At 33.1% G+C, this 24,702-nt stretch overlaps 2 protein-coding genes and 2 long non-coding RNA genes across 10 annotated transcripts in view; 2 read left to right on the plus strand and 2 right to left on the minus strand.

Moving 5' to 3' along the window:
* Positions 1-305: 305 nt before the first annotated feature.
* LOC106059197 (ribosome production factor 1-like) lies at positions 306-7,604 on the minus strand. 3 transcript variants are annotated; one of them, XM_056030775.1, is made up of 10 exons: positions 7,469-7,604; positions 6,986-7,155; positions 5,776-5,832; positions 5,584-5,664; positions 5,269-5,364; positions 4,580-4,733; positions 4,318-4,400; positions 3,441-3,619; positions 2,815-2,941; positions 306-429 (listed from the first exon to the last, which is right to left on the minus strand). In XM_056030775.1, the coding sequence occupies exons 2-10, from the start codon at positions 7,064-7,066 to the stop codon at positions 388-390; spliced, it is 900 nt and encodes a 299-aa protein (XP_055886750.1). In that variant the 5' UTR covers positions 7,067-7,155; positions 7,469-7,604; the 3' UTR covers positions 306-387. The 3 variants fall into 3 exon arrangements, with proteins under 3 accessions (XP_055886750.1, XP_055886751.1, XP_055886752.1); XM_056030776.1 differs by having other exon boundaries at positions 7,432-7,551; XM_056030777.1 differs by having other exon boundaries at positions 7,424-7,540.
* Positions 7,605-13,393: 5,789 nt separating this feature from the next.
* On the plus strand, positions 13,394-17,007 carry LOC129926299 (uncharacterized). Of its 3 annotated transcripts, none has more exons than XR_008777956.1 (5): positions 13,394-13,499; positions 14,987-15,129; positions 15,535-15,634; positions 16,052-16,165; positions 16,840-17,007. It is a non-coding gene; the product is annotated as an uncharacterized LOC129926299 (long non-coding RNA). The 3 variants fall into 3 exon arrangements; XR_008777957.1 differs by lacking the exon at positions 13,394-13,499 and adding an exon at positions 13,694-13,769; XR_008777958.1 differs by lacking the exon at positions 13,394-13,499 and adding an exon at positions 14,168-14,322.
* Positions 16,283-18,723, minus strand: LOC129926300 (uncharacterized). Its single transcript, XR_008777959.1, has 2 exons — positions 18,631-18,723; positions 16,283-18,535 (listed from the first exon to the last, which is right to left on the minus strand). It is a non-coding gene; the product is annotated as an uncharacterized LOC129926300 (long non-coding RNA).
* A 75-nt stretch (positions 18,724-18,798) lies between these two features.
* The window catches only part of LOC106059185 (coiled-coil and C2 domain-containing protein 1-like), a 31,658-nt gene continuing 25,754 nt past the window's right edge, over positions 18,799-24,702 (plus strand). For all 3 annotated transcript variants that reach the window (XM_056029567.1, XM_056029568.1, XM_056029569.1), the window contains exons 1-4: positions 18,799-18,979; positions 22,757-22,913; positions 23,439-23,533; positions 23,994-24,386. In XM_056029567.1, the coding sequence (XP_055885542.1) occupies positions 18,905-18,979; positions 22,757-22,913; positions 23,439-23,533; positions 23,994-24,386 (720 nt within the window). In that variant the 5' untranslated portion in view covers positions 18,799-18,904. The remainder of the gene's footprint in view (positions 18,980-22,756; positions 22,914-23,438; positions 23,534-23,993; positions 24,387-24,702) is intronic.

Here is a 24,702-nt window from a genome sequence, read left to right on the forward strand (position 1 = left end):
GTTTTGTTTTTTTTAGGATCAAACTGGCCAATTAAATAGTGTTAACATATTGAAGTTTGTTTGTTTTTTAAAGGCGCTTTTTTTTTTATTCCTTATAGCCTCAATGTAATACTTGTCCATATTTTCTTATGTTTCTTTTAATTTTAATCAAGTTAATGGTTAGTACTGTCAAAAAATCTTCACAAAATATATAATAAGTATATTTATTATTAAAACATTAGAACAGCATGGCAATGAATTATTATTTAGGGTATCTAGTTCTAAGAGCTAAAAAGCCTCACAAAAAAATAGAACTGAGAAGAGCAAAAAGTTCACATCATCTTTAATAGTTCATAGAATTGAACAGGGCAATGTATGAGCATCATTTAGTCAGCATTTGTTCTCTAGTTACAAGTGGAACTTTCTTCTGCTGGTGTCCATTTCATGACGCTGAAAAACAAACTGGTGTAATAAAACTGAATGCAAATTTGAAAGTAGTCTTCATGGCAAAGCTCAATAAGCTTAAAAACATGGTTTTCTGTTAATGAAGAACTTTGGACACTGTAAAATGAAAGTCTTAGCATTGTCTAATAATTTAATTTTAATAGAGAAATAGTTTGGACATTTTGAATGGAAAGTTCTAGGGCAGAGGTGGGCAAATTACGGCCCGCCGGCCACATGCGGCCCGCCAAAGTGTTTTATGCGGCCCGCCGACGCCTAAAGAAATCAGGTGTTCCCACACATTACACATATAAAAATGCAAATATATTTAAATAAATAATTGTAAATATATATAGATCTAGAAATTATTGAAACTTTTGATTCTTATCACTTATCATGAAGAGGCTAAAGAAACATTGTCTTAAAACGTCATTCTAAAAAGTTTACAGTAAACAAAGATTATTCTTAATGGCAATATTTCGAAACATTCAGTCAAAGACAAAAACAAGCGAGTATTTATTCAATTCCATCAAAAACTGAGTTGAAAGTGTTGGGTCGGTATGTACCAGATGACAAGTGTAACAACTAATGGAGCTCGTGCCTTGACTAAGAAAAACAGGCTTTTTAATAAAATAAAGCATTGAATATCAAATATATTGTTGGAAATGATTTCTCAATGATATTATTATTGGCACAGGGCCAGCCTTAAGCATAGACAAACTGCTTAGGGTCACCGATTGGTGAGGGCATTGCACTAACTGCCAGCTGTTTATTTTAGAGAAGAAATAGAGAAACTTATCATCAATGCTATTGTTGAAGTACAATAGGTTTTTTAATAAATTGAATAATTTTACTGTTGTCTCTTTTTTTTTATAAAGTATTTGAGGTCAACTAATTCACTTTGCCTAGGGCCTCCAATTATCTACCGGCCATGACTGGCAGTTCTGAGAAGTACTTTAAGATTTGGAAACAAAACATTCCGATGTTCGGTTACACACGTAGTATCCGCTGGCCAAGAAGAATATGGAATCTCAAGGAAGAAATAGGTTCATTGAAGGACATTGACTGTGACTTTGTTACTAATATTTCTAATGAAGAGTTAAAGACAGACTTTATGTTTATCATTGGAGGTATTGCAATGTTTTGTTTGCAAATGAAATGTATCTGCATCTTAAATCTTTTCAAACAAAATTATTCCACTTCTTGAGGCAGCGAGTGAAATCGGGTCTTATCATTTTCCTTAGCTGAAAGGAGAAACTATTTCTAGTGAAATTGATGAAATTACAAGACTTATTTGGATTCCTTGATTGTGGAGTTTGATAGCAAATTTTAAGTCGTCAGGAACTTGGAACTAGTTTTCTATACCCTCAGTTCACCATTTAATGCAGAAGCTTTATTTAGCCCCAGATGACATACCTCCAAGCAAATTATGACTTGGAAGAGTAATTCCAGTGAGTTCTTCCACAGAAATTTCATGAGTGCCAGAAGCTGTATTCCCATACTTAAGAAAACGTTGCTGCGAAGCTGTCACATTATTCGGAACCAAATTCATCTGTGAACACGCTTTATTTCGTTTGTTTGAAAATTATGAAGTCTTTGAACAGGTCGATGCTCACTGACTGTAATTTGACAGCAGTCGCAAGATCAAAACAACTAGTAAGCTAGTTCTACAATTACAGAATATTATGCACGGATGTAAACAGTTAAATGATTCACATTAAGTACAATTGTACATTTGTGGTGAAATGTTATGATGTAAAAAGACAATAACAAAATTTAAAAAATTATTTGTAAAATTAGTTCAAGAAATTGCTAACTTCTTGTAATTCCTCAATTGGGAGTAAAAAAATAATTATGCGGCCCGCCAGTCCCCAAATTTTTTTAATGCGGCCCTCGGTAGAAAAAGGTTGCCCACCCCTGTTCTAGGGCATCCACCAATTTTTGTCAAAAAAAAAAATAATAATAATAACTTCACCATTACCTTAACCTATCCCTTTTTATGATAAAGCAACTAGTGTTTTATTACTGATTCCATAAACAGATAACTCATATAAATATCCAGAATTACAATTGCTGATTGAGATCAACATTTTTAGAACCTTGTATTTATTGTTAAACAAATGTAACAGCTTGTCACAATCTAGTTGACAAGAGAATTTTACTATTCTGTTCTATATAGAAAAATGGACAAGTCCTATGTAGATAATTCAGTAGCAAACCATAAAATTAGCAGTTTTAATGCTTTAATATAAGCATGAATGACTAAAGTAAAGTGCAGATCTTTGTAATAAAAGTATAACCCAATTCTTCTTATGAATGTTTTATAATAGCTGAAAAGTAGTTGTTTTATTTGCAGTATACATTTAAAACATTATGCAACAATTGAAGACCAACCTTATGTATCCAGAGATATATCCCAGACTTAGAGTCGAATGTCCCTTTTTGCAGAGATCGCAACTTAAGGATAAATCTAGGCCCCAATTCTTGTAAACTTACTTTCTCTGCATTTCTGAACTGGTATCTGAAAAATATTTTTTTCTCCAAATGAAACAAAATTTTTTCCATAAATATTTATGATTGATTAATGTGAATCAATTTGGAACCTGTAAGGAAAGAGGAAAGTGGGCAGGCCCAAGCAAACCTGGAAGAGGTCTGTCATTGGTGAAGCTGAGGATACTAGATGACATAGGAGCAGATGAAGAAAGCTGCTCAGAGATTTGCAATTGTGGCCCTATGCTCCACTGAGAGTTCACAGGATTAACTAATTAGCTATCGCAAATCAATAATCAAAAGACTTGAGTTTTAAATAGCCATGACATTGATGTTAGATTTTGTTAATAGTAAATATGCCAAAAGCTATTTTAAATTTAACAACTTATTAAAAAAAAACACTTCCACCAATAGTAACTGGTAAAGTTGATTTCTTTTTCACCTAGATTTTATGTCGGTTCAGACTTAATCAATTTTAAAGAAGGCAGAAATACATATGCAACTTTGTACAAAAAAAAAAATGTCTATACCTGTGGTGTCTGAAGAAAATAAAATCCCTCTGATTGTGAAAGGTGACAACCCGCCTACCACGATAGTTAGGTCTGTGAGGGAACAGGCAGGTCAACATTCTACCTATAGTGACACCTAATCGTGTGTTAAAATTATGTACATTGATTTCTGGCTCATGATCAGACATTTCTCCAAGTCTCTGGAAATAAAGTTATACAAGAAAAAAATGATATGAAATTAGTTGACTTGTCAAAGCTATAATGTATAATCTAAGTAAATTTAATTATGAACTCAATTTTTTTTTATATTATTATTATTTAAGTTTAAAATTGGAAATCTGAAATCTGTATTTCTGTAAAAAAAAATTGCAATAGAAAAACTGCTTATAAATTATTTTGCTGAGAAATGATGGGAAAAAACTTATTGAACTAAAATTATAGAAGTGAAATTAAATAGTAAGTTACAATGTGTAAAGCTTCTTTTAAAGGAAAAGATTAGCACAATCTTGTACTCTATTTAATGAAGCTGACTAAAGAGAAAGCCATTAAGTTTCTAGGCAAAGGTTGAATCATGATTTGATTTAGTTTTTGTTCATTATTTTGCCTTTCCATTGGCAACGCTCTTCTTTTCAGAAACTATAACATTCTCAGCACTATATTAGGAAAATTTATTTTTTATTTTTCCATAGTATCTTTGCAATGTTAGTGTTGACCGATGCATGGCTCATTATATAGAAAAGTAATTTGGAAAAAAAACATTTCCACGGATGCCTTTCTCCAGAAACATTGCTGCCTAAAATAGCCCAGATACCCTTGAATGAAGTAATGGGCTTTCATTTTGTACTTTGATGGATCAGCCCTATCTTAAAACGCAATTGAAGATATTTGAATGTTTTACCTTTAATTCTTTACACAACTTGACATTCATCATCTTGAATTCAGCTGTAGGGCCATCTGGAAGATGACACAAAACTAACCCATCTTTCTATCATTAAGGAAGGAATAATTCCTGGTATTCAACAAATTTTAGCACAAATCTTTAAATAAAACAGATAATCACATAAGTTAAAAAAAAAAAAAAAAAAAAAAAAAAAAAAGCTTGAATGAAATTTTTAAACAGGTGTAAATAGTAAGTAAACACTTCCAGTAATAAAGGATACTAGGTTCACCTGCATCTTCATTTACCACTAGCAAATCTGTAAAATCTTTAGCTATTGCTTGGGGAATAATTTTTTTCAAATCCAGTCCACGTCGATATTTGACTACAGAATTAGGAATTACTTTTTTAAGTTCTTTAATAAAGCTGTTTGTTTTCTGAGAAAATAAAAACAACTGGTTATCAAATTAGGATTTAGGACCATATAATATTAGATTTCTTAGATTGAACATTCATAATTAATCAATAAATGATACACTAAACTAATGTTATTGTAAGGTTATTACAATATATACTAAATGATAGGTTGTCTTCAATTCTCACTAAAATGCAAAAAAAAAAAAATTTAGACAATTAGTAATTTTAAAACACTTTGTAGGTACTGAAAACTTAATGATATACAGTGACAAAAATGCCTGCTCTTATTAGTTAAATAAATGGACAGAAATTCACAACTGTCATGTCTTATATTTGACCAATAGTTTAGTGATCCGTTATTATTTGATAGCTACTTTGGATAGAACAATGATTTCCCAAAAGAAATGATATACTGACTTGGTGACATTAAACTAGGAAAGCACTAGTTAGTTTAGGCAGATATATTACATTAGAGATCAGAGCAGAGAGAAGGCAGGCAAACAGACAAACCAAGAGATAGAGAAGTGATTAAGATAATATTAAAATTTAAATTACATTTTTTGGTCTGTCACAAGTGGTGATTAGAATTTTTGGTGTGGTTTCCTGCTTGAAGTAAGGTGCCATTTCATCTTGTTCTAAATCTAAAACTGTCTAAAGAAAAAAATTTATGAATAATTAATAAATCTTTGAAAACAAATTATAAAAACAATCACAAACATATATTTTTATTATTACAATTATTTTAATAAGAAAACTGATTGGTGCAAATAATGAAACATTTGTTTGAAACATGTAATTGCTACAAATTTGAAAGATAACTGCCTTCAGAATCATTTTGACCAATTTCATTAATATCACCCTACTACTTACTTCTTCATTGGTTGGATCCACCATTGTTTCATCTGGTACTCTCATATTTTCTATAGTTTTAGGCTTTTTCTTTGGAGGCGCCTAAAATGTATTAAATGCATATTATATAATTTGAACATATATTAGTTTTAACTGAATCTGAATTAATCCTACTTATTAATGTGTACTTCTTTAAAATTATAATCAATAAACCTTTGATCCTAGTTGGTTCTCTTCTTTTTTCCTTTTCTTCTTTTCTTCCATTTTGACCTGAAATGTAAATAAGATAGTCTTTAAAAAAATATACTGAAATGAAACTTTTAAGCCATTTTTTTTGTTTGTAGATTTGAAATTTTGTCCCTCTCAATTTCTTGACATTTTTTCTCTTTACACTTACTTGCGGTATGTTGACACTTTTGTATATTTGTGATGATATTTTGGTTGAACAACTTTTTTCCTTTAAACTCCAGATGCTTATCACAGAGTACAGAATGAGTATATCTGCTGTTACCCATATTTTTTTGGGCAGGCGGAGCTTCCCTAATACCTCCAGTGCTGTATCTGTGTCTATATATAGCTCCTCCTTCATGATCGAAGATGAGCACATTTCTCATTTCCTATGGACTTGAAGATGACTAAAAAAGTCCAATCCTCACTTTTTAAAAGCCAGCCGCATACGGAACATGGGTAGATTTGATCAGTTGCAGATAGACCAGCTTCTTCTCTCAGCTTTTTGTTAGTTCGGTGTTCTTTCACCCTGGCCACTCTTCTTGCTTCAAATCTCAAGACTCACAGCTTAACTGTGACTGCTGTGTTAAGCTTAAAGACTTTTGTGTTGATATCCTGGTCATTGGAGTCCAAGATATTGAGGGCTGCAAATTGTGCTCCTACTTGTGCCTCAAATATGGCATTGATATAGGCCCAATATAGGGGTATTATAGCTTTTATGCAGGTCAAATTATATCCTGGTAATTGTTTTGTTACCTTTTTTAGTTGTAAAAATATAATTTTGAGTAACATCTAACCATTATCAGTTCATTAACTTAAGGCTAAGGAGCTAGACAGGCTAGATAGTTCTAGTGACATTGACGTTAGTTACTGAAGTTACTAGATCTTGTTATTAGTAATTATTAGTTAGTACATGTATACATCATAATACATAATACTCCATATAATACAACATACAGGATGTCATATAGACATATTCATATAATTTATTATTTATAATTATCTTTCTGAAGCAACATCTGTAATTAGTGAATTAGTGTTTACAATTAAATCTAGAATGTCTAGATATCTACTCTAGGCCTATTTACCCTATTTATATTAATTTATAAGATAATAAAATATAATAATTTACGAATAGCAGTCTACCCATTAGGCTTATAGGCCTTACGCCCGTAGGTTAGAGTTAGGGCCTTACCTTTCGTTTTTCCTTTAAAAACTTTTTGTACATTTCACCTCTTCTTTGCTTATTTTTTATTTGCGGCATAATAAGTGACATTTTGTTTAACTGTATCCCAGTATTTGAGTATACTGATAGATCTAGAATCTAGATCTAATACTTATAAATATTATTCTTCTTGAATCTGTCTAAAAAGTAAAAAAGTACAATTATTGAATTAAAATTAAAAATCTAAATTCAAAATTGACTAAATTATAAATCTAGTTTCACTAAGTTTCTAGATCTAGCTCAGTAGCTGATTGTCAGAAGTCAGATTGTGACTGTGACAGTGTGACTGACATTGACATTCGATTCACAATTGTCATGAATTATTGTCTTGTAAATTTATAGAACTAGAGAAGTAGACCTATACTAGATCTATTTTTGGGGATTATCTTATAAAATACAGCTACAAACTGTAATACTAGATCTAGATCTAATACTGTAAACTGTGTGTAATACAAATAATCAAGTGTTCATAATGTGAATGACAGAATGTAGAGAGAGATTTAGAACGTAGATCTTGAGATCTAGACTATCTTAAACACAACAAATAGAAGAGTTCAGTAAACGTGTTGCTGTTTTACAGCCAATGAGATATTTCAGATTACCCAAGAATGGATTTGTAAAAATCCCAAGAGTAGACAAAATGCATTTAGATCTAGATGTAAGAAGTTATAAAAGAAAAAAAAAAAGTCGTTAGATTACATCATTTAGATCTAGAACGAGTAGATCAAGATCTAATAAAACCTGTCTGTGATCTAGATGTAGATCTACTTATTTTCCTATATCTGTGACAGACATAACCCGTATGATAACCGACCATCGTTGTCTGCCGGAGGTCGGTTTATAATATTATGTTATCTTTTCACAGCTGCGTCTTTCTTCGGCAGCAGATTTTCGTTGGTCTCAAATGTGTATCTTTATTTAAAAACTCTGACTCGTTCGGAAGCAACCCGCAAGGTGCTCTTTTCTAAGTCAGGCCTAAAGCAAGCTGGCGCCTAAGCTGGCCTTTAAAGTGTTTTCGAGGGGCTCCTCTGTAGGCAGCCTGGTCGTGTGGTATGCGCACTGAACTGTCGATGACTCGTTCGTTCGTCTCGATGGGTCTGTTTCATACCCTGCACGCTGCCATCCCCGTCGTCCTGCGGCAGATTAGGACTAGGAAGTATAGATTATCTTCAACTCTGAAGGAACATCCGAAACATATCAAACATTTTACCAAGAAACCTTTTCGGTCGTCTACCATTCGTAGCTGTCAAACAATAAACAGTGTGTGTGTGTGTATGGGGTCGGGTATATAGCACTGTAGACTCACCCAACCAATCGTTTCCCAACATTCTGAGCTTGAGAACTTAATTCTTCTAGGCTAGGCTGGCGTCTTCATGGCACTATTCTCCTAGTATTTATTTAAATTAGAAGGTAAAATAATTAAGAAAAGGTGGGACGATCCGATTGTCCTACTGTAGCATGAAATATTCGAGGCAACCATAATATGCATCTACGTTTGAAACCTTTTTTCTTTCCGTTTGAAAACGAACATTTGTAACTTACGCACGTCCACCGGCTTGCTTACGAAAATATAGGCATAAAGAGGGAGGTGGGGCTTAAAGTTAAACCCATTTAGAATTCATATAATTCTGTTACCAAACTTCACACATTGCAACACATACATTTCTAACAACAAGTTATCGTCATCTGTCCCTTGACTGCTGTGGCAGTTCGCGTTAACAAAATCCCTCAAAGCTTTTCTCGGTCAGCAGCTGTTCTTAGCAGGATATCAAGAGAGTGGACGGTCCATTAATTTAATTTGTCCAGCCAGCTTTTCCTTGAACGATCTTTTCTTCGTGCTTCCCCCACACTAAGCCTACATTGAATGATGTCTTACGTAATATGACCGACCCAGCTCGGCTTTTGTCTCTTCAAACAATTGAGGAGCTCCTCCTTTTCGCTAGCCAGAGTGATGACTAGTACAGGTACAAACTCATTTGCATTTTTTTTTAGCATTTACTCTCAAAGGCTGACGTTTTTCTTTCAGCCTCAGCGCTCAGTGTCCAACCTTCACAACCATATAGAAGTTCAGAGACCAATATCGTTTTAATTTCACTTGGAAGCTGACGTTACTCATACAGATTTTCCTCACTTTTCTCATGACAGAAATTATAAGCTTAAACGTTGTTGTTTTTTTATCTCTTTTATTGATTATATTTCGCTTTTAGTGTTTGACTCTAGATGTTTAAATGAGTCAACTTCTTCTAATGTTTGATGGCCATTCAACTGTATGTAACATTTCGCCACAAACTATAGCATTTTTTTTTTCAGCCCTAATTTCGATAGGGCATACCACTTGCTCTAGCTACAGAATCCAGTTTCGAATTTAGATATTGTAGGCCTACCTGCGGTGACCTGGACCTGGACTGCATTTTCTCCAATGAGGTCTATCTTAACTGTAAACAAGAGATTGGAAATAGGAAATAAGATACAAAGTTTTTTTCCATTGACGGCTCTTTGTGAAAAATAACATATGTGGATGGTCTGAGAGGATTTCGACCTAACAATGATTCGTGACGTTGTTGTTTTTTTGTCTTTCAATTTAATTTAAATAGCTCAACGATATATTGCACAACAGATGTTTTCATTTATTTTATAGAGAAATACGCGCTAAATACTATTTAGTTAATATAGTATCCATTAAATAAAAAAAAAATAATTAATTATTAATCAAGGAAATTAATGTTTAGAAATGTTTTTACTATAACACCACCCAGTTTGACTGAAATTACTGAAAATAATACATGGCCTACAAAAATGTTAAATTCATATGTTGTTTTTTTTATATTTGTTTTACACGTTTCGAGTCAGTGGCGTAGCTATGGTGGGGGAGGGATGTGGGGAGAATTTGAAAATTCCCACGGACCTCTACTTGAGGGGTCCCCGAAATGAGTGTTCTAAAATTATTTTTTTTACATAAAATATTACGCCATTATCTCATGTTATGATGTCGAAGTCAAAATGCAGGGGCGCTAAATACTATTTAGTTAATATAGTATCCATTAAATAAAAAGATATAATAATTAATTATTAATCAAGGAAATTAATGTTTAGAAATGTTTTTAATATGCTTTTTTACACTACTGTGACTTATAACACCCCCCCCCACTCAGCCGACCCCCCCCTCGAAGGGGGGGGGCGGACGAATTATAGTATGGAATTACTTATGTTAATAATATATACTAATTATTTATATTTCAACCTATTTTTAGATTATTTCGCCCCCCCTTCTAGTATTTTGGTCGATTTGGTAGGGTCGGGAGGGGGCGATGGCATCAGTCCGCCCCCCCCCCCCCACCATAAACTTTCGAGTGGGGGGGGGCGGTCCAATTTATTTGAAAAATCACAGCTTGCTAACAGAATCAATTAAATATCTATATGATTAAAACTTGTTATTGGTATTTTAACCGGTCTTTATATAATTTCGTTCACCTGTTGGCCGATTGGAAGGGGAAGAGCGAATACCTCCACCGCCCTTCCCATCTAAACCCTTTGAGTGGGGGGGGGCGGTCCTACTTTTATGGAGAAATCATAGTATGTGAACAAAATTAGTCGAATATCTATATAATATGAACAGGTGGAAGTGCGATACATGCAATCCCCTTCCCCCCATCGGACAAATCAATACTTTTTCTTTTTGTATTATAGTAAGAAATTACAAAATTAAAAAAATCTGTCACTAATATAATTAATATATGCTATAAAGTAAATTTTTATATCGAGTCGCCCAACCCCTATTCTTTAATGCAAAATGCAATCAATAGCAGAAATTATAAAAAGGAGCGAGAATTAATCGTTTTCATTTTACCGCCCTTCCCCTTTCCAGACAGAGTTTGTGTTTTTTGACATGAATTTATCATAACTATTTTAAGAAAGACTTTGCTTTGGAAAAGTTATAATTCAAACGAAATTTTTCAATATAACAGTCACGGTTGAGATTATTTCAAAAGCCAGATAATCTTTTCCTAGTCGACTTTTTCCAACCTTTACTCTATCTCATATTTTTCTAGTTAAATAAATTTAGGACTATAACTCACAATTTATACTACAATTTTATTGAATATTATTAATCGAATTTTTATTTTTTTCGGCGGCGATCTTCAAAACCTTAATCTAAATATCTGGGGTATCTAATCTTTTCAAAGAACAAATCAGTTGTATTTGCAATGTAGTAAGGGACTATAAATTCATATTAGAATATTTTTCTCATTATTCAAAAGGCACTTTATAATAGAATGAATAATGAGCTGTAGGTCAGGAGAATGCGTTACTGCAGTGAAGAATGCCAGAAAACGCTTTTAGCGTCGAGGCTTCGCCTCGAATCCCACTGATAAATAATGAGCTGTAGATGTCAGAAGAATGCGTTTCTGCAGTGAAAAATGCAAGAAAACGCTTTTGGCGTCGGGGCTTCGCCCCGAACACCACTAATAAGTAATGAGCTGTAGATGTCAGGAGAATGCGTTTCAGCCGTGAAAAATGCAAGAAAACGCTTTTGGCGTCAGGGCTTCGCCCCGAACCCCACTGATAAATAATGAGCTGTAGATGTCAGAAGAATGCGTTTCTGCAGTGAAAAATGCAAGAAAACGCTTTTGGCGTCGGGGCTTCGCCCCGAACCCCACTGATAAATAATGAGCTGTGGATGTCAGAAGAGTGCGTTTCTGCAGAGAAAAATGCGAGTAAACGCTTTTGGGCGTCGGGGCTTCGCCCCGAACCCCACTTAAGAAGCTTACAGCGCTCTCCCAGACCCCCAAGCTTGCAAGAGAAAGACTTTTTTTTCGCCGAAGATTGAGAAACAGTCTTATTTTATTCTCATATGTCGAATATATATATGCATGGGGTTAGGGTTTACTGGGCGTTAGGGTTAGGGTTTGGAAAAAAATCGCCCCCCCCACTCCAACGTTCTGGATCCGCCAGTGGTAGCCCTATGTGAATAAGTGATTGTGGGATAGTGGATCGCTGCCTGGACGTGTGTTATGCTCGCTGGACTGTCGTTCGGTCGTCTCGATGGTCTCAGGTTCGAGCTCTGCCCGCTGCAATTCCCCGCCGTCCTACAGGTAGTTTGGTCTAGGAAGTAGATAATCTTAAATTCTGTAGGAATATCCGAAACAGTGGCAGCTATAGTGGGATCTGACATCATTTCGGGCCCGAGGGGCTTGACCTCTTTAGGGGCCCCTGCATTTTGACTTCGACATCATAACATGAGATAATGGCGTAATATTTTATGTAAAAAAAATAATTTTAGAACACTCATTTGGGGGCCCCCTCAAGTAGAGGTCCGTGGGAATTTTCAAATTCTCCCCACATCCCTCCCCCACCATAGCTACGCCACTGACTCGAAACGTGTAAAACAAATATAAAAAAAAAACATATGAATTTAACATTTTTGTAGGCCATGTATTATTTTCAGTAATCATTTCATCTGCAGTTTTGCATTTCTCACAGCGCATCAAACTGTGAATGTGAAGCTTAATTTATTTGTAACGGCCATTCGCATGCCTTTAAAAAAAAAACACGAAAAATAAAAATAAACAGCAATTTCATGCTTTTAGCTTTTTCAGTGCGTTACGATTCTATCACTTGTCTGGACCAGTTGGGAAATGGGGGGGGGGGGGCTATATATTTGAGTGAAATTTATCATGATCGATTTTTAAATGCATTTATAAACAAAAAAGTTGGAACGACCTGAACTTGAACTCGACGAGCGCTCAAGGCTATATTTAAGCCCCTCCCTATAAACAAAGCCCCATGGAAACCATTCTGGCGCGGTGTGGGGTAATAAGGTTTCATTGGGTAGATTGACCTACTTACAATCGCCCCTATAAAAACGTTAACGGATCGGTGTGGGATTTTAGTTATTGGGCCGTTAACGTCTTTCCGCTTTCGTGCCGGTGTGGGATTTCCCCAATCACGCCAGAACCAACATGATGAAATCTTTATTATAACATAAAAAACAATATTATGATGTTTTAAAATGTATTATTAATCGTCTTAAAGCTAAATGTTGCTTTGAATCCTTTTTGTAAGTAATATTAAGATTTTAAAAAAAAATTAATTAGGGTTCTATTGGGGAAATCCCTAACTGGAATAGTGAAGTTTTACCCGTATGGGCCCAATGCAGACTTTTCGTAATCAAATAGTGTGTGTGTGTGTGTGTCTGATTTTTTAATGTGCACACTAAAAAAATATATCTATATCTAGTAATATTTAATCACACATAGAATCTAAAGTTAAAGGAGAACATATTTGTTTTTTTTGTTGTTTTTTTTTTAGATTTAGATTTTTAAAAAAAGTTTTATACATTTTAAAATTTTTTTCGACCAATGAAAAAGAAGCATTTATTTCTTTTAAGCTCGCGATATTCGGCACAAACTGGATTATTTAGTCTTCACTCTAGAGCGTACACACGTGGATCAAATTAGAGCTAGCTAGATCTAGATCTAAATCTGTTAAGTTATTAGTTATACTACAAGTTATAGAGCTATAGTCATTCTAGTCTAGGTCTAGTCAATCTAGACTTTCATTAATATAATAGATCTATTATAAATAATTATATGAGCTGTACTTCTTGATATCAATGCATATATATGTTCTTCAACTCATGGCAGCAATGGCAGCAGCCATGGAAATTCATTTGATTTGGAATGGTCGTAACTTATAAGTTAAAAGTCTTAAGCCTATCACAAGTACAGATCATCATCAGATGACGAATCTCTAAGTACTCTAACACTACTAACAGATCTAATCTAGATAGTAGATTAGGTCTAGACTTAGAATAGATTTATAGATATATCTAGATAATCTACTAGAATGCTAAGAATCTAGATCTAGATCTAGAGATTATATATTATTCTATAGATCTCTCTAGACTAGTTTTATTATAATATCTAATAGATCTAGTAGTAATAGGCTACTAGATCTAGTACGATATAATATTATTAATATATATATTATATCTAGACTTGAGACCTATTAAATCTAGATCTAGACGACTTAGACTTAACTTAAGTGATTAACATTCATGCGTTATGACTAGATTTACTGATTTACTATTTAGAATAGATTCTAGATCTAGATTCTAGAATCTACCATGAAATGGCTAATGCATCTGCAGCATAGAACAGAATTAGATTTAGTTAAGGACTTACTAGATCTTAAATCTAAATCTACTACCTTTTAACTTTTAGGGCAGAATATTAGATCTAGTCTATATGCCTATCTAGTCACGTAACTGTAAACTAATACTTAGACTTAGGACTTTGGACACTTTGGTATATTAATATAATAATTATTATACTCATAGTACTCATACTCATATATAGATTTTAGTTCTATTCTAATTCAAATATTTTGAGGTTAGAAAAAATTGACCTAGACTTATAAGATATACTAAGACTTAGTAAACTTAGATCTAGATCTAATAAAAGATAGTCTAGAATAGTCTAGATTCTAAAATCTAGTTGTTATTAGAAAATTTAGTAGATATAGAATATTTAATTAATATATTGTTAATACAGACTAATCTTTAATTTTTTCATACTATAGGCGATAGGTCATTTAGATTGAATAATTCTAGATCTAGTAACTAGTTATAGTCATAGACCTATAGTATAGACTTATAATCTTATAATATAGATATTTACTTTGTAGAGACTAATGTACAATATTAGGCCTACACTCCAGATCTTGAAAATCTAGTCTAGAGTTTAGAATCTAAGAATGTTTAAATTTATACAAATAAATAAAATCAAACGTTTATATTGGTTTTAAAATCAGATATTGAAATATGTCTAGAAAAATATGTATATATATAGTATATCTATATTAGGGGCCTATATATAATAGACTAACGCCACTAACGGCTAACCCTATAGCTGCTATAGACTATAGCCCTATATTGACATTGTTTTTTGTTTTTTTTAAATGTTCCTTCAGAGTTGAAGATATCTACTTGGTAGTCTAAACCTCAAAGGAGCTTAGGGAAGTGATGGCAGTTGCAGGGTATGAACCAGACGACCATGCAGAGACCAACGAGGCGACCAAACAGTCCATCGTGCATACCACATAACCAGGTCCAGGTAGCGTTACATCTTTATTCACCAATACTCAATATATATGTTAGATTTTATTTTTTGTAAATTTTAAAGACTCTAGGCTCTATGTAATAGAATTAAATAGATCTATACAGATCTAGAAATTCTAGATCTATAAACTAGACATAGATCTAGATTATATTTAGATCTAGCTAGAATATCTAGAGGTCTTAATACTAATTATTATATTATACATTTTTCTACAATTTGATCTAGGATTCATTCTATAGGCTTAGCTAAGGCTTAGGCTTTTTAAAATTTCATTGTGTGGATACTGTTAAAGAAAAAATACAGTCTCATCATTAGGCTATAGCAACAGTTTTTCTTATACACCATACCATAAACATTTGTCTTTATTGTAATTTTATTTTATTTTTTTTTTTTTTTTAGAATGCCAGTTTTCTTTAAGGGCAGCTGACAATAAGAATTGTCTATGTATGCACTACAGATGCTGTTCAATATCTTTTCATGAGGAAGCCTGCTCAAAAAGGTACGAAGAATAAATTTTTCTTTAAGATTACTGATCAGTGACACCCCCCCCCCCCCCCATCCCCCCAAACCAAATGAAAATTTTAATGAGATCAAATCGATTAAATAAAGAAAATGTAAAATAAATGTTAATCTTGTGAAACAATGTTCGAGAGCAATATCTTCAGCTTTTTGTAATTTCACTGAGATTTAAGTTCATTATTAATTTGCATAAAAAATTATAATGAACATTTATACAGTGAAAATAGGGCCTACATAGAATTGTTTTTGACCTAATGTCATTATATAGCAACAATCCTTCTTGTATACCTTACCTTAAACATTTTGTGTTTTGCCTCTATTGTAATATTATTTTTTTTGCATTCTTTAAACATTTTTTATGTTTTTATTTATTTATTTTTTTATTTTTTTTTAACAGATCGCCACATTTTCTTTAGGGGAAGTTGACATTAATCTTTTAGGTTAATAATAACCTATGCATGCAGTACAGATGCTGTTCATCATCTTTTCATAAGCAAGCCTGCTCAAGAAGGTAAGAATTAAATTTTGCTTTTAGATTACTGATCAGCAATCTGAAAGTAAATTGTTAATGGGATGGAATTTATTAAATGTAAATAAAGAAATGCTATCCTAATTTTGAAATATGCTGGTTGTGGTTTTTTTTTTTTAATGTTTTTTTTAAGTTTCACTGTGATAATTGTTTATTTTAATTCTAGAATAACTTTTCAGCCAACTTATTTTTAAAATTACCATAGAACTCTAATTACAACAGAATATAGTTGTATTAGTAAGAGCCTGTGATAAAGTTAATATAAATAAATTGGACAAAATATAATATTGAATGAATTGAAGCCTAGCTCGATCTAGTCTGCCATTGCACTTTTAGCATAGTCAAATACCAGTGCCACATTTGCTGACACCAATTCATAACATTTAATTTAAGGAGAAGATTGAACTCCAAATTTTGAAATACCATTAATTTTTGTGTTGCTTAATAGGCTTTAGAAGCAACCTAATTTTTGAGCACCCTTTATCATCAAGGGCTGGAAATATAACCGTTAAATAGTATGTCCACATAGATAAATGTAATAGATAAATGTAAGGTCTTCTGATGTTTAATTGTTAGATTCTTTTTATTATTAATACAGCTTGAAGGTAGTTTTATTACATGACTATAATATTTATTTGTTTGTTTGTTTGTTCCAGCTGCTGCATGGAAGTCAAAATATGAATTATTGCCACCAGTCTTGAAGTCAGCTTGTAAAGAATGCTAAGAATTGAATGAAAATGCTGTCTTGATATCTTGTTTGTGCTGTTATATTTGTCTTTTGTGTTGGTTAATTATTCCATGAATAAAAAATAAAAAAAAGTTAATTGTGTAAGTTTGATTTAAGAATAAATGATCAGAGCATGCAAGTCTTATATAGTACGTTACCAAAAATTGTATTGTTTGATAGTGTTCAAACCCAAAAATGTAATTTAACTTGTCCATTACTTTATAAATATGTTGACATTATAGCTAGATGTATATAGAAATCATGCACTGATTCAATTATTATAATTTCCAAACAATTATGTCAAATAATTCTATTGCTAGATCTAAATCATCAGTGTGAAAGTAGACCTATGTAAAAGGTTAAAAATCTCATACTAAACCATTGAGCTGCATTTGAACAAAAAGGGCATTATAAACAAAAAATCACTAATGAATTTGTTTTAAACTACAGTATTGAAAAACATTAAAGATTATTCCTAATTAAGCCATAATAAAATTTAATGACTAAACCATCGGAGACAGTATTTGCATAATACCTAATTGAGCCCTAATAAATATTTCAGTTACTAAACCATTAGGGCCAGCATTGGACCGATAATGGCACAATAAGGGTTATCCCTAATTGAACCCTAATTAATATTTCAATTACTAAACCATTAGGGCCAGCATCGGTCCGATATTGGCACAATAAGGGTTATCCCTAATTGAACCCTAATTAATATTTCAATTACTAAACCATTAGGGCCAGCATTGGACCGATAATGGCACAATAAGGGTTATCCCTAATTGAACCCTAATAAATATTTCAGTTACTAAACCATTCAGGCCAGCATCGGACCGATATTGGCACAATAAGGGTTATCCCTAATTAAACCCCAATGAAAATCTCAGTTACTAAACCATTGGGGCTAGTATGGGCTTGATTAGGGCGTGATTCTGGAAATCCCCAATGAATCCGGAAGTGGGTTTACCCATTCTGGGCCGATATTGGCACGATTAGGGTAGCCCATATTGGTCCCTTATGGGAACCTAATGACGCCAATGTGCAAACGGTATGCGCGCCCATTAGGGCGCGATTTGGGCTATTTAGGGCTGCAATTAGGGCAAAGGGGGATAACCCTAATTAAAACTGATACTGGGCCGTAATGGGCATGTTTATAGGGCTCCTCAAGCGAACATACTAAACACTGTGGAAGTGCTTATGAACAAGGGAAGATTTTTACTTTACCTTGACTAATGTGGTACTGGTATTAAAGTTAAATTAGTCCCCTTTAAACTATGTAGAAATAAAAAGGTAGCTGCTTTAAAGTTTGAAACTAACAATTGACAACCACAAAATCTTCTATTTTCATAGAATATTTAATTATGCTTAACAAACTTCTCAATTTATTGCGAAATCTAATAATATTACCAACTAAATTTAAATTAGTAATTTTGAAAAGTCTAAAGTCTAAAGTAATTTTGTATCACCCATTTATTAAAATGGGTTTATCTATAGAGTTCATTTTACTTTCCAAACTTTCCTCATTCACAAATTAATCTATTGCGTGGTTTATATTTTCATTGTTCCTCTTAGAAGTCTTTCTCTTTTGAAAATTCATTTTCAGTTGTTTTCTTTTCTTTGGTCTGTGGTGACAGAACAGCAAAATTAGTGATTTAAGCCATATCTATCCTTAAAAATAACAACGATTGCGCCCTTTCCCTTCGCCCCTTGTCCATACATTTAGAATATAGCTCCTTTGGGTCGTTCCTTATTGTAGAATTTGTAGCCTGAGAACAGAGGTGATGACTACTTCTATAAATCAGTAGAGTTGGTAAGCGTAAGATTATCGTTTATTACAAACTATCAAAAAGAGGGGACATAATAAATACAAGCCTTATTATAAAAATTACTTTGTACTTCTAAGTTTATGGCGATGCAAACATAGAAGTTTCCGGTAGACTATAACTATAATAAAAGTAGATCTAAAAGCAAAACAAACAACAACAAATAAAATGTTTGGTAAGAAAAAAGCACAGGATGGAGGTAGAGAACCAGGTAAAAGAAAAGGAGCTGAATTAATGAATCAGGTTAGAATCAATTAATGAATTTTTTTTTTCACTTAAATTTAAGTTTTAATTTTAAAATCAAGGAATTTTTATTTTATTTTTTAAATTAAAAAAAAATAAAAAAAAAATTAAACTACATCTAGACTTGACTATGACTCAGTTTCAGTATGACTTGACTAGATCTAGAATAATTATAATCTTTAAAGGAAATTCACACTCTTAGTCTTACTACGAGTACTAGATCTACTAGTACTACTATTACTACTACTTCTAACTTCTACTAGTTTAAGTATAAGTAAGTACTACTAGTAGACTACTACTACTACTACTTCTGTTACTGACTCTACTACTACTGTAACTATTACTACCGCCACTAGACTTTACTAGTTGAGTACTAGGATTAGGAAGGCCTGGCCCAGGCCTAGGGCTATAGGCTAGTATAGGATTACTGGCCTTAGTAGTAAGGGCCTTACTATAGCCTACTATAGGGCCCTACCCTACTAGCCCCTAGCCATACATATAGTATTATACTGTATACATATTTATATATACTTAATATACAGTATATGTATGGTTAGGGGCGGGTTATACCAAGTTATAGTATATAGAATCTATACATAGCCCATACTATGATACTATACCATAGCCATATATAGGCCCTAGCCCTAAATTCTAAATCTAGTGACTAGTCGCCTAGTGCCATAGGCTAGTACTAGTAACTAGTAGTAGTAGTAGTAGTAGTAGTAAAAATAACTAGATCTACTTAGAATCTACTAATCTAAAATCTAAGTAACTAAGCTAGTCGCCCTGCCCTAGGCTCTAGTGACTAGTTACACTAGTAGTCAGTAGTCTAGATCTAGTAGCCTCTACTAGACTAGACAACTCTAGTCTTAGTCGTCTTAGATCAGACGATTATTAATATTATTATTATAATATTAAGTAGATTACTAGACTGAGTACTAGATTTCTAGATCTATGTCTATGTCGTTATAAACCTGGTGGTGGCACAGATGGGGGTAGTGGTGTGTGTGTAGTCAGCCGACGCAAATCGCCCCAGGCCAGCGCTAGACAAGCGGTCAACCGTGACGAGTTACGACTGTCGGCCGAGACGAGTGTCAACACGGCGGTTCGGGAAGGATCGACGGCGGTCCGGGAAGGATCGACCTCGTGAACAGAGCTCAGGAGCGTCACGAGAGTTGTAGTCATCTGACCACCTAGAAACGTCGAGCGGCGTTCTGTCCGGTCCGAGAAGGCCAGTAGGGACCCTATATAAGAGCGGAGGCGACGCAGTCAAGACGGTTCAGAAAGCGGGTTCACGACAGGAGTTCAGAACACGGTCGACTACAGCACAGTTCAACGGTGTGGTTCTGTACAGAGCATTACGACGGTTCAGTGCGGAGTACTGTCAAGTACAGTTGAGACGAACGGCGTCTTGATCTTGGTCTGTGATCGAGTCCGACACAACGAGCCCAAGTGTGTGAAGTCAGTCCCGAACTGTTGAACCCAGTGCAAGCCCGGAACGAGACGGAGAGGCCAGTGCAAGACTTGATACGGCGGAACGGTGTTATCGGAGAGATATTTGTTATCGCAGAGCTATTTGTACTGTTCTACGTGCTGCCAATTGTACAGTATTGGCTGTTATTTATGGACATTAAACCTTTACGTTACTTTGGAGCCCTGAGTTGTCAAGTTCTTTAAGTTGGTGGTGTATGGTGCAGTTTGCAGAGAGCCTGGATAGTGAGATTCGTAACAATATTATAATAATTATATAAATATAATGCTATTAATACTTTATCAGTAATTACTAATAGTACTACTAGACTAGATTGTCTAGATATCAGGATAGATCTATCTAGATTTAAAATTTAATCTATCATATTCTATCTAGATCAGATCATCAGTAGTTCGATTCTATTATTGTTAAATCTATATAGTAAATATAATTATAATTAGATCTAGATCTAGATCTAGACTTAAATATGGATCTAGTAGTATGTACTAGTCAAGTAATAGTATTATTAGTCAGTCTAGAATAGATAAAAAGTATAGATTCTATTTCTATATAAATATAGATCTAGATTATTCTAGATGTACTCATTATCCAGACTAGATCTACTAAGGAATCTACTAGAAAATAGAAATGTCTAGAAGATAAATTTAATCAAATTTAGTGACAGTCTAGTAAGTCTAGTAATAGTTACAGTCTTGTACTAGATAACTATATATATATATTATATATATATATATATGTCTACTCTATCAAACTCTTTGAATATGTTTTTGTTAGTTACTAGATATAGAATCTAGAGACTAGATTGACACATGTGTCATGTGTATGAAATGCGCAGAACGTAACTATCTTTTGTTTTTGAAGTTATGTCTGTAATTTATTACATAAGTAGTCACTACTACTAGATTGTCTAGATATCTATAGAGATCTAGTGAAAAATCTAAAATCTAAGAGTAATAAATCTAGACTAGAGATTGAATCTATATCAAGTAATAAAAGTAGAGTCAATAAAATTCTGCAGATTTCAACTCTAGTCTAAAATACAAAGACAAAGATAATAAAGATAGAGCAAGCTTACAAGTAACTTACTAAGCTCTTAGATTCTAGATTTAGACCTAATATAATTTATAATATATCTAATCTCTTATCTTATCTAGATATCTATTTATAAGTATTTATAAATAATAAGTAGAAGTATATTCTAATTTCTGTATAACTAGGTAGACTATGGAATACTGGAGTTAGACAGATTATGAATATATATATATATATATATATATATATATATATATATATATATATATATATATATATATATATACATTATAATACACATAGATATAGCTAAACACATGGTTGAGGTTAGGCTTTCATAGGATTGGCATCTTTTATTATAGTGACTGAGACTAGACTTAGACTGTTCCCATTCTGGATTAAACTTATAAAATTCTATATGCACCTGTTAATTTACTTAATTGTAAGTGTCATGATCTGTGTGTCTACTGATATGAACTCCAGAGTAATACTACGCATACAGAAACACACAACCTATCTTCTGATCAGTACCAACTCTACAGACCCAGATTAAACACCTTTACAATATATTATATACTTGATCTAGAAATATTTTGATTCTAAATAAAACAATATGTCAAAAAATGTATGAGGTCACACATACAAAATATAAAATAATATGCAGGTTCGTATCATACAGAAAGCAAAATTATTTTGTTAAATGTCTATCATACCTTTTCACCCCCCCCCCCCAAAAAAAAAATTGCATATTTAAAAGCTATGGTTCATTGGAGAGCATAGGGATGAAACACACACATTCTCATCTATATTTACAAACCTGATATATGGGTATTCATTAGCTGATGCATTATGCATCATTAAATAGCAGAGTTGCCAATTGACTATTTCTAACGGAAAACTTCTTGCCTAACTGGATTCTGAAGAGAAATTAAGATTTAAAAGGAACTCTACGACGCATAAAAAAAAACAACAGTAGAGTCAGTCTCACCATGCATGCTACTAACCATTTATTAAAACATATTTTGATTAGTAGTATAGTATACTTTTTTTTGCTCAAAAACTTAATTTATTTTTCAGTGTATTAAATTTGCCATCTATTAGATTATGAAATCACAAGAAACTATCAATATTGATCTTGCTTACCCTTCCTATAACCAACTTTTAAAAAATCCCTTTGTAACAAAATGATAATTATCAATTTATTACATTAATGCAATGCTGGATGCTAACATGTTTTGGTGTGATATCATCAGATGGGATTTTCTGGCATTCCTGGTATTGGGGACGTTGATGGTGTGGGTTATGGAAATGACGATGATGATGATGATGATGATGACTTGGAAGCAGAATTGGCTCAACTTGCAGGAGAAGACTATTCTCCAGCCAAAAAATCAAAGCCTAAAAAGAAAGGTGAGTTGGAAATGCTTAAATATATATTTTAATGTGAGAATTATTCCATATTAACAAACATAACAATCAGAGGGTTATTTCTGGCTCTTGGCAAGATTTGTAGCATTCGATTACTTATTTAATGTTAAAGCTTATCGTTGCTAAGTACTTCAATGAAATAAAGTAGCGTGTGTCAATTTTATTAATGGTTATTAAGTTTTGAGATAGTTGACATTGCTAAGTAAGTGATGATAGCCCACAGAATGGTCTTGCATGACTTATGAATTTTGGATGTTCCAGAAGTATATAAATATAGTTATAATTGCTCATATGTTACATAAGTTGACAAATGTATGAATTTTTAAAATTTCTCAAAAACTTGAAATGAGTATCATACTCATACTTTTTTTTTCTTCAAATTGAGGTTTTGATATTACATCTATAAACATGTATGAAAAATCTATTTATTTTACTGTGATCAAAGTTTTAAAAAAATATTAAATGGACATTTAATTGATGTACTATGCTTTCTTTCTAATTTACAAGGTCATTTGCCTATTACTGATATAGAAAAGCTTGCAGCAGCTGGATTGCGAGATATAGATGATAATGTCTCTGATACAGATGACCCAGATTTACTGGTATTTTACTTCTTTTGATTTTGTTAATGCCAGATTTGATGGTATTTGTATTTAAATCAATGAAATACAAATTTATCTTACCAAACATTTTGTTTATTTACGTTAAGCATGTTTTATGTTAAACTAACAAGTCCATAGAATTTCTTTTGTTATTCTAGTATAAAGAGATCATCTGTTTAAGGATGCTGATAATTTTACATGGTCATTGGTCTCATGCTTGTATTTGATGTGAAAATATGTTCATTCTCTTTGTCATATTTTTTTATTCGTTATTTTTAAGTACATTCCATCATGTTTCTTCTAATATGTTAAATGCATATTGTTTTCTTGTTTATTAACTGTTGTTGTTGCTTTTATTTTCTAACAAAAAGTTGTGTTTGTATTTGTTATATTATTACATGAGCTGCACTTAAAACTTCCATACAGCAAGTTGATATGCTTTCTTAATTTGTATAAACAGGCAGAGCTGGAAGACTTGCAAGATGATAATGATGAAGATCAGGGCCCTCATTATCAAAACACTAGCCCACAGAAAGTTGTCTCACCACCTGAGATATCACCCAAGCCGACCCTCCCTTCAGTCGCACCTCGAACTCAAACAGTCCCACAGGCTGCACATCCTACAGCAGCTCCAAGGCCTGCACCTGCTTCTTCTACTGCACAGCTAGCACCAACTCCAGCAGCTAGGCAGCCTGCATCTACGTCTCCTAAACCACCTGTTGGGGCAAGTGGGAGTGCAGGAGGCCTTGTTGGTTTGCTAGAAGAGCGAGTCAATATGTATAAACAAGCAATAGCTGCTGCCAAAACAGCAGGAGACAGCGCCAAGCAAAGACGCCTTGATCGTGGCCTTAAGGTTACTTAGACAATTATTTAGCTTTAATTTGGCTGTTATTATAGATTTAGAAGTATATATGTTTACCTGACTACACTGCTAGGTAGGCATGATTATTTATAAAAAAAAAACAACTATTGAATTAATTCTAATTTAAATTGTAAACAAGTTATTTTGTTGTAATAAAAAGTTGTTTTTTTTTTAGCGGCCCCCGAAAGGGGAAAAGACGCTATTAGTTTTGTGCGAAAAGTCTGTCCGTCTGTCCGGTTTAGATCTCATAAACTAGAAGAGATATTAAAAATCCGACTTCACAATATTTTAGACCATTCAAAGTTCT

This window comes from Biomphalaria glabrata, chromosome 5, assembly GCF_947242115.1.
Source record: "Biomphalaria glabrata chromosome 5, xgBioGlab47.1, whole genome shotgun sequence".
Taxonomy (NCBI): Eukaryota; Metazoa; Mollusca; class Gastropoda; family Planorbidae; genus Biomphalaria; species Biomphalaria glabrata.

Bases quoted from the DNA above. Each gene is read 5' to 3' on its own strand.
- LOC106059197 (XM_056030775.1), bottom strand. From the start codon at position 7,066: ATGTCACTTATTATGCCGCAAATAAAAAATAAGCAAAGAAGAGGTGAA. The intron at 4,734-5,268 runs GTAATTTAAATT...TTATTTTCTCAG, and splicing joins CTTGTGACAGACCAAAAAAT to AAAACAAACAGCTTTATTAA. The intron at 430-2,814 runs GTTGGTCTTCAA...TTTGTTTTTCAG, and splicing joins TATATCTCTGGATACATAAG to CGTCATGAAATGGACACCAG.